This window comes from Toxorhynchites rutilus, chromosome 1, assembly GCF_029784135.1.
Source record: "Toxorhynchites rutilus septentrionalis strain SRP chromosome 1, ASM2978413v1, whole genome shotgun sequence".
Taxonomy (NCBI): domain Eukaryota; kingdom Metazoa; phylum Arthropoda; class Insecta; order Diptera; family Culicidae; genus Toxorhynchites; species Toxorhynchites rutilus.
Window position 1 is genome coordinate 76,574,451 of NC_073744.1, and position 10,191 is coordinate 76,584,641.

Below are 10,191 nucleotides of genomic sequence, written 5' to 3' on the forward strand. Positions count from 1 at the left end.
TATAATAGAAAAGAAAATAAATTAAAAAATTCGCAATGGCTGTCGACAAATACGATATTGTTAGGCAGTTAACTCTATCTATTAACAAGTGTTTGTTACGCATTGAAGCACTTGTTAAACACAGAAAATCCATTTCCACTTTCGAACAAAAATAAATAGCTTTAACCCAATCATCGAATTAACTAACAATGTTTATCATGATGTATATTTCTACTTTAAGAATTTTTCCATCTTAAGTTTTCCAAAAAACTATCGATTTTTTTCTGCGTTACATTGATCTATGGGCAAATACAACAAAATGAATACCGCTCGATTCGTACGATTCCATTTAGCGATCGTGTCTCGGACACAACCCTCCTGTGACTTTTTATACCGTTAACCGTTACCGTTACCGTTAATCAACAACAATAAGTTGAGCAAAATATATCAGGGAATTTTACGTACATGTACATAATCAACATAAGTACAGATTATTCAAATCAAATTTCCGCATGCAAGTATGGTAATTGAACTTTCTTGAACAATTTTCAACAGATTCAGTGTACCAATTCGACCGCACAAACGCATTGACACGTTTTTCAATTTTCCAGTGCAAGCCTGATTATGTCGCACCGTGATTCAATGTTTTGGCTGTGGTTTCACCGTTCCGCACTGAGATCTACCTTGGTGCGCGGTCGTTGCGCCATCAATCGTGACACTGATCCATCCATTGACACTGATCTAATCCGTTTCTGTTTTGTTTCTCGCCCACCCACCCACAGAAAAATCGGATTCTACGGTGTGTTCTCGATTTCGGCTAGCCTCTATCTGGTGGCATTCTTCTACGGGGTGTTTTTCCTCGAGGAGGTCGACATCGTCAACGAGAAGGAGCGGTTGAAGGCGCAGGAGAAGAGTGTGCTGGCCGACTTCTTCGACAAGGAACACGTGGTGCAGACCTTCCGTGTGGCGTTCAAAAAAGGCGAACGGCAGCGCCGACTGCGGGTGATAATGCTGATGATTGTGGTAATGGTTGTCATCGGCCCGTTGCACGGTGAGTTTCAATATGCGGGACTGCGACATGCGTGTGACGTTTTTAGCGGAAGCGAGAGATTATCGGCGGCCCCAGTCATTAGTATCAATCTAAGATAATGCGAGCGAGTTGATGGGAAGGAGGAAGCTTTCGGTAACGATTTCGCAAGTGTTGACATTGGCGCTGACATTTGGTTCTAATTTTAATGTTGCGTGAGTTTGAACGTTAAAATTGACGATCCCGCTCACTTCGCTAGATTCAACGTCTTGAGATTCAAAGTAATGATCGCATTTTATTTTCAGGTGAAATGTCTGTCATTTACCTCTTCACGAGGTATCGTTTCAACTGGAGCGAAGTCGAATTCAGTTTTTTTTCCACGTACGGTATGCTGACTGGTCTCATCGGAACGATTTTCTCTGTGGGTGTATTTTCACATATGCTACATATTGATGACGCACTGATTGGTGTGATGTCCTGTATGTCCAAGATTCTATCCAGTTTCGTGTATGCGTTCGCCGTTACTACGTGGCAACTTTATCTAGGTATCATTCAACGATATTGTCGTCCTTTACGCAGAGAAGATAATCACCATCCTAATCGCACTTTTAGGACCAATCGTGGAGATGCTAAATGGAACCTCGTTCATCTCGATGCGCTCGATTGCTTCCAAGCTGGTGGCAAGCGATGAACTGGGAAAAGTGAATTCATTGTTCGGTGTAGCCGAAGCACTGATGCCGCTCGTTTACGCCCCGATGTATACCACCGTGTACGCGTCGACGATTAACGTTCTACCAGGAGCCTTCTTTTTGCTGGGCGGCGGATTAACCGCTCCGGCGGTTGTGATTTTCTTGTAAGTTCTTCAGTTCCGTTGGTGGCATTTGTTTGATCAGTCTTTTCCCCTTCCCAGATGGATGTACCGGGTGCACAAACGTGAGGAACGAATACTGGCTGAGGAGGAAAAGCAGAAGGATAAATTCAGCCAGATTGCGGATGCTCCGGAAAATGGGTCTGCTGGGGCAAGTATTATGAATGGAACCATTGTTACCGTCGACAGCGTCAAAATGGTTGAAGATGACGGTGGATCTGTGCTCACTGGAAGGTTTGGTTCGATGAAGAGGTCCTCAGCCACGAGGGGATCTATATCTGCTGCTGCAGGTAGAACAAACGCAGGATTCGTGCCAGATGAGGGAGATACAATGATGCAAGAGACGATTGAAATCATGAAAACATTACCGGTGCTACACGTGGAACATTGCAAACTGTGATCAAATGAGGCGTTGTTATGTGGGTGTGATGACATATCAGATAGTATTATTTTTTGTGATTAGAGATATTTTTTAAAACGAATGTTTGTGACGTTTTCAATAAAGAGACAATACCATAATGATGTTTTTGCATTTTCAGTTTTTCATTAGCTATATCAAACAGACGAAGCTCTAGAGTAAATAGAGTTTCGTCTGTGCTTTTCGTAGTGGTTCTCCGTAATTCCCAAATAAAATAAGCACCTCATGCATGAAATAAAATGCACTGTTCGCGACCGACAGCGCGAATGTGGAGCAAGTGTCCCATGAAATTTACATGTCCATCCACATCCTTATTTCCATCGAATCCATTCGCGTTGACAATGGAAAAGTGTAGACGTCTGGTGGCGATTTTTTATTAGGGGCCATAATTTGGGTCCCAAACTCGTTAGTGTAATCTCTATCAAATTAGAAGACATGAAGCCAGTTTTAAAATGTTAAAATTTGAATGAAAATATGTACATTCGCGTGATGTCCCGACTCATGTCTAATAATTACTTGTTAGATGTACATCTGTATCGCATTGGGATACTTGATAGTAATATTTGAGTTTGTGGTGATGGTAATCATGACATCGAGCAAGTGGTCTGGTCCTGTATAAACTTTCATTCTGCCAGGGCTCATCTATCGGATTCACTCATTCGGGATTCACTATCGGGCACTAGGAAGGCAATCTGACTTACCGGTTAAAGACATCTTAGCTAGTCGCGACCTCAACCTTATGCTTTCCATTTACAAATTTCTCAAAAGAAATGATATCTCTGTTTGATTCCTTCCTTCCTCATCAAACCAAACTATCCCACTCGCTCAATCCTAGTCCTAAATCCTAATCCTGTCCAATCAATCTAGTGTTAGATTTAGTTATTACTGAATTGTTAGTGTTAATTATATAGAAATAAAGTTATATTTTAAGATGAAATTTGACTCTTTAAGCGTTAGATAATAAGTAATTGAGTCTGATTGATAAACGTTTTTGAAAAAAAAAAATTATTTAATTACTTGAAATACGTATTTCTGCGTTTTATTTAAACCAATTGTCTGTACGTTTCGAAACGAAAACAATTTTTGGTATGGCAATATGTGATGCACGACACAGCTACAATCAGAACCAGGGCCTGACAATTTCACTTCAATTGGCACATCGTCACTCAATAATGTGTCTATCGCTTCTCGTTTTGCCGCAGTACCATGCAGGCTAAAAATATACCCATTCTCTCTCCACGCTCAGTAAGAAAAATATCTCGTCTCTTTCGTACATATTCCTTTCGTTTCACGTTAATTCCGTTCATTCTGCAAACAAAAGCGACGTTAGAAATCGTCACTTGAAAATTAATTTGAAGCCTCCATGTATTTTGGCAGTTTGTATAGAAATGAATGTTTCCTTGCTGCATTCGAAACTTATTCACTGAAAATAATGAAAACGGTGCAGTGAGGCTTGTACAGTATGCCTGCAGGAGTAATCATTTACCGGCGCTAGTAGTAAGCGTGTAAATTAGTGATGAAACGGATAGGGGTTTGGTCAGATACTGGATAGCGAATATCCGGTCAGCTTCGAGTCCTGATAGCCGAGTATCCGGCAGCCCGATGTTTGTGTGCGCGCATGTGTGGATGTGTTTGTGCGTGCACGTGTATTTGTGTATGTTCGTCGCGTTTTTGGGTGTTTGTGTGCGTTTGTGCGCTTTTTTTTGCGTGCGTGCATGTGTGCGCGTGTGTGCGTGTGTGCGTGTTTGTGAAGGTGTTTTTTTTATAGAGGTGAGGAACGCTCTTCCAGCCTTATCTGGGAAGGGATAACCCAGACGTCGAGTGGGGATCGCACCCACAAAAACCAAGCCCTCTACTCGTAACCCTCATTCCCCCCGGGACCACATCTAGGCGACTACTTCAGGGGGCGGCTGTGCTCATGCACTTCACCGGTTTTCAACTCTATCTAGCGTTGATCCTTCCCTTTTTTCTCTGTATATCTCATTTACTAATCAGTTGTACTCCGCCGCGCACATCCGTTGCAAAGGATTCCTTTTACCCGTCGAGACGTGTACCGATTAGGAATTGCCCTCCAACTTGACGCGCAACCCGTCACAGCCACCCTCGCGGGGTTTCTCACCTGTCGAGACGTGAACCGATTAGGAAGCGCCCTCCAACTTGACGCGCGCCTCGTCACAGCCACCCTCGCAGGATTTATCTTCCCAACGAAGCGCCGATTAGGCAGTGCCCTCCAACATAACGCGCACTCCGTCACAGCGACTCTCGTGGGGTACAGTCCGTTGCAGCAGCCCTCGCAGTTGTTTCTCTTCTACGGTCAGGGGTTATTACCACGCTGGTCGACCCTCCACTTCCGCTGTAGCTCGGACATGATGTGCACGATTACACTGTTCACAGCGTTCCAGGTGCCCTCCTCGCGACACATTTCCTCCACTATGTTCCCGGCATGAAGGGCAGGCAGGTGTGGGCACGTGTGTATGTGCGTGTGTTCGTACATGTGTGAGTGCATGTGTGAGTGCATGTGTGCGCGTGTATGCGAGTGTGTGCGCCTATGTGTGTGTGTGTGTGTGTGTGCACGCGTTTGTGCGTGTGCTCGCATTTCTACGTGAGCACGCTGAAAATTTCCAGACATAGTCGATAATCGCGTTATTTCGAGCAACTCGTGTAAAACAAATCGCGTAATTTTAAACGAATCGCGTAAAAAATAACGCAAAAAAAATGACTGTTATAATTTTTAGTTCAATGAAGTATATTTCATTATGTAGTATGGTTTATATCAATGTTAGTAGATAAAGCAAAGAAAAGTATCAGCCACATAGTTCATATGTTTAATATCTATTGTTAAAAAAGAAGAATAAGTTGGTTTACTGGTTGCACAGTTTTGAAACAATTTTTTGGAACACAGGTTTGTTCAGTTTAATCATTAAAATATTTTCCAGTGAATCTTCACTGAGTGTTGACCGGATATTCGTTAGAATCAACGATAAAGCGCTAAAAGCACGTTCAACGGAAACTTGGTTTGAAGGGGTTGCCAGAACTACTGCAGCAACAGCACTCAATACAGGATGGGTAGCCTTCCTGTCCATCCAAAATCTCCAGACGTCGAAGTCGGAGTTTCGTCTCTTCTCCACCTCGATGGATTTGAGCTGTTGATTAAAGTTGCTATCATCGGATAAGAAACGATTTATCGTGGTACATTCTAGTAATTCTGTGAGAATCTTATCGTTCTCATTTTCCTCTATGCTGGAATCTGCTGTATATCTGAAGTCGCTGGTACTGAGGACTGAATCTTTGGAGGCGAATGAACTGCAAAGTTTAAAGCCTCTTAAAAACAAAGAAACGTGAGGACTGAAGCTGCTGGATTCGAGCAAACGTTTCCACAATATAACTCTGTAACAAAAGGAACACTGTATACAGATTGTTACGCCATAGTATTGAGCGTGTTTGTACACTAACATATGTATATCTTGTAAGTGTACATTTGTATAGTTTTATGCGTACGTGTGCACATCCATTCCATGCCAAACCGATATAATTATTCGCAGTTGTTCGTGCTAGTGATACTTTTGTTCCTTATTGCAAAATATTGGACCCGTATTTTTTATTTTTTATTAGGGTGGTCTGAAAATCAATTTCCTTTTTTTTCAAAAATGAGGCAAAAATTTTCGAGGCTTTTCGAGTTATGAACACCATATTTAAAAAAAATAAAAAATCGGGTATTAGTCCCGATAAGATAAGATAAGAAACAAAACTACCACTTTTAACGAAAATCGGAGAATTATTATATCGGTTTGGCATGTATATGTATCTCCATAGGTTCATGTGTTCATGAGTATGCATATTTCTTTAGGTTAGGTGGGCAATTATAGGTAATTCATACCTGTATTTCTTCTTTCTCTTCACTACGAAAGAGATTGGAGTCAACAAAGTTGAGACGCGGATCAATATACAACGACATTTTGAATGCCCTGGAACTACGAAGATTGACTAAACGGTTGTCCAGAGATTCCGCGAGTGGTTTTGAAAATGGATTAGAGTCTAAGTGTTTCACTTTTTCAATCGTAATCAGCCACTGTAGATAAAATTCGTTCAGCGATACGTGATCCGTTTGCATGTGTCTGTGTCCTGTATATCTGTGTGAGTGCGTGTGATTGCTCAAGCGAATGCGCTCTTATATTTCGGAAACCATTTAAATGTTTTTGACTCTTGTTTGTGACTCACCAAGCGTTCGTACCACTATTTCCTCGTTCAGAGCGTATTGTGCCAGTATTCCTAACACGTGCCTATTATGGCGGCTTGCTGAATCATTTTTCAATGAGATAAGTCTACCTTCCACCTCCGCAACAATTTTCGCTTTCACAAGTTTTGCTCCATCAGACAAACGCCCTTTTATCAATCTTGTGTCCATTGGCAATGCTAGCGCTGCTTTTAAGGGTTCAAGAAGTTGCTTCATGCCCTCCCATTCGAAACAAGAAAGGGGCAGGTTATGGTATGCAACGAGTTTGATCATGCATTCCGTTAGCCACTGCTGGTCAATCGCTGCTGGGCGTTTTGTGACAACCCTTCCTTTTTTCTTAAGCGGTTCTTGTTCCTGAAACAGGCCCGCAGCCGTCGACATTTCGGTATGCAATGTTCGGAAATGTCTTATGAAATTGTTGATGTCCAGTTTAATCTGCGTGTATTTGCATTTCCTTGCATCATCAATATCGCACGAATACAACAGCCCGTCCTCACTACGTCTGATAAACTTCGCAGCTATTTCCGATAGTTTGCCTCTTTTTGTTTCCCTTTTATTGGAACACAGTCCGCGACGATCCATTTTGCTAAAACTAAACTTACAACTGAATGCAGTAAGCGTCCTTCAATATGCGATATGGAAATAAGTATAACCCGTTCGAGCAGTTTCAATCGTCAGTGAAAGCTTCTGTTTTCATACTTGTAAGAGAACGAAAGAGAAAAGAAACGAAACAGAAGAGTCAATGTTTCAGTATGCGTAGGTACCCACTCTACATTGTTGTGTCGAATTGGTCCCAACAAACGGTGTCGACAACGATACCGATATCGTGCCATTTTGCAACGATTTTGTCGACCTACCTCTCGTATTCGACAACCAATTTCGAGCCAAACCTGTGCCAATCTGGCACCGCGTCGACCGATTGCAGTACTGCTCAACCGTTTTTATGGCTGTGTGTTTTCAAAAAGTTTAATGTTAAGCAAAAAAAAACAAAAAATTGCGTTGTTTACAAATATTTATTTATAATAAATTCATACAATTGTGCACTGTTGCTATTCGTAGCGATTATACCGTCATCAGCAAACTCCCGTCAGCTACAAATTTCTTCATCGGAATCGCAGTCGGCTCAATTATTTTTGTCCCTTTCGTTCCCTCTAGCAGACACACCTAACTGCGTGGGCAATCATGACTGTTGAGATGGATGAGTTTTTTATTCTGAAATGAAATTAAGAGATCAAAATTCATATCATAAGTAAAAATTAAAACCAGTCATACTTACGGGTATTCAAATTGGTTACGTTCGTGTTGAAGTTGTTGTTGGTGATTATGGTGAGATGAGCGCTTTGGTCTGATCCCAAAAACAATACTTTACCGAAGCTGCAAACTCCGTTTTCATTCCATCCAGATCACCGCTATTCTTTCATTTTCATTTATACATTTCTGCTGTTGCTGCTGCTTTCCTTCCTTTGACGCGATATATTAACAAAGACTAGCTGCGTTCACCACAAATTCGCCTGTATTTTGTCTCCGTGTTGTTGATATTGTTACTGAAATTAATCAAGGAAACATCATTTATATTTTATAATTAAATATCAAAATTATCCTTACTTACAAAATTTAGTTCTCGAGTCATTCTCTGTTATGTTTTAAATGACAATTCAGAGAGAAAGAGAAAAAGCAATCTCTACAGTGATGCCGTTTCGCTCAGTACCAAAAAATTGCATACAATTATAGTTCAACTATAGACAGTGCTGCCTGCGGGGGGTAAGGCGGAGGTAGATTCCAGCACTTTTGTAGCATGTTACTTCGTTTCGGTCGACATCGGGCCAATGACTGCTCGATTATGTTTGGAACTGGGTAATATTTCGTTTCCATCACATCCCGATACACTGAAACGAAACCACCGAACATGACTGCAGTGGAAGTGAGAGGAGTAGGTATAAAATTAAATTCCATTTATTAGCTTCGAAAATAACTAGCCCTGATCAGAACAATAACACGATGCACAGCATAACGCTTACAAGCGAAAGTGTAAGAAGCATACAAACCTTAGCCATACATCATTCCAATTCTAACCATTTACAGAGCAACATCGCAATAAATCCAGTGTTTAGAGTATTTTCCCAAAGTGTTTTTCTCCATTCTCCATAAGCCATATACAAACGGTTTGGCCTTCCAGAAGACCAAAGTGCCAAAAAATTACACAACCTTGAGGCCTCCTTCAGTCGAAGAATCTGCCACTCAATGGTGAGAGCCATCCCTACCAACATTAATTCGCATAACTTGGCATATTCCCCTTGGCATATTGACCCCGTTCCTGTTGAATTACTGATCTGAAATTTTGAACAAACATTTAATTCTATTGTCATTATGAAACTGCGCATTCCATGATCTTGGAAAATTCAATTTGGCCGCCGCTAAAAAATGGCTGAATGGCTTAATTTGCAGAATACACTACACTATGAGCAACATAAATTCGAAAAGGTCGCCGCCACAAAATGGTCGACTTTGTATTTTTTGCAATCCCCTCAATATTGGAATCAAATGAAATGATTTGACTAATAGAATACAGTACAGGTCGGACTCGATTATATACAGACTTGATTATATGTGATTCGATTATATACAATTTTGGACTCGATTATATTCAGTTTGGAAAAAAATATTTTTTTTATATTTCAAATATGGCTTATTTCATGAAGAAATGCAACCTTTCAACGTTAAGGTGAAGTTCAAGTGGCCATTACATGTGCAGTGGGGTAAAAATCGTGAATTTTTAAGATTTTACTTGAATTTTCACCAGGAATTGTTTATATCGATATTGCAGCCAAATTAAGAAAGATAGAAGTTATGCGTCAAAGAACAAATTGTGGAGCGGTTAAAGAACTTCATTTTAATTTATAGAAACAATTTAGTTTAATATAAATTTTTAGAATAAAATTAATAAGAACACATTAAAAATTATTAACTTTTAAGTGTTTCACTTCCAAAATATTATTAAAATTCACTAATTTAGTTGTTCCACTACTATATCCTGTACTAAATTTTCTCATCTTTCAAATGAAAGCATCAAAGTCGTCTTCCGTAGCGTACTTTTTAATGTAGAGCCAGTTTGAAGCAACAGAGTCCGAAACAAAAAAAAAAGTTCTGTAACTCTGTCATTGTTGAAATTCGAACATATGCGTAGGAGGATTTTTTTCATCAAATGTGATCGTCTAACACCTCATGAGAGAATCTGGATAAATTATTTTTTTCATGTGAGAAAGGTGTTTTCTGACTTTAAGGGGATGAATCAAAAATCAAATTCCTCTTTTATTTTCAAAAAAACGAAAAAAACATGCAAACATGTTTTGACTCAATTATCCGGAGTGAAAAAAAAAATCGATACTCCGGATAATTGAGTCTGACCTGTATTGTGTTTATCCAAAATCGTATAAAGTGCAAAAATCTAGATTTTTTTTATCACTACAGCTTAAGTCGTAGTTCAATATAGAGCAATTCCACGCCAAATCGGCCAAAAAAAAGCAGCAAATTTTGACCGAATCCTCTCTGATTTTTTTTAAAACTTGGTACTTACGATGAAAGCTACCCAAAATCACAATTCTCATTATAATATCACCAATTTTGATAACGATTTATTTTTGAAAACGGCGTATTATGTATTATTA

The 10,191-nt window shown here is 40.1% G+C and overlaps 1 protein-coding gene and 1 long non-coding RNA gene across 7 annotated transcripts in view; one reads left to right on the forward strand and one right to left on the reverse strand.

Moving 5' to 3' along the window:
• Positions 1 to 2,393, forward strand: part of LOC129777992 (solute carrier family 46 member 3-like) — an 81,418-nt gene extending 79,025 nt beyond the window's left edge. For all 6 annotated transcript variants that reach the window (XM_055784615.1, XM_055784648.1, XM_055784621.1 and 3 more), the window contains 4 exons: positions 762 to 1,030; positions 1,312 to 1,551; positions 1,619 to 1,859; positions 1,917 to 2,393. In XM_055784615.1, coding sequence (XP_055640590.1) covers positions 762 to 1,030; positions 1,312 to 1,551; positions 1,619 to 1,859; positions 1,917 to 2,274 — 1,108 coding nt within the window. In that variant the 3' untranslated portion in view covers positions 2,275 to 2,393. The remainder of the gene's footprint in view (positions 1 to 761; positions 1,031 to 1,311; positions 1,552 to 1,618; positions 1,860 to 1,916) is intronic.
• A 5,213-nt stretch (positions 2,394 to 7,606) lies between these two features.
• Positions 7,607 to 8,163, reverse strand: LOC129763529 (uncharacterized). Its single transcript, XR_008740956.1, has 3 exons — positions 8,136 to 8,163; positions 7,803 to 8,070; positions 7,607 to 7,738 (listed from the first exon to the last, which is right to left on the reverse strand). It is a non-coding gene; the product is annotated as an uncharacterized LOC129763529 (long non-coding RNA).
• Positions 8,164 to 10,191: the final 2,028 nt, after the last annotated feature.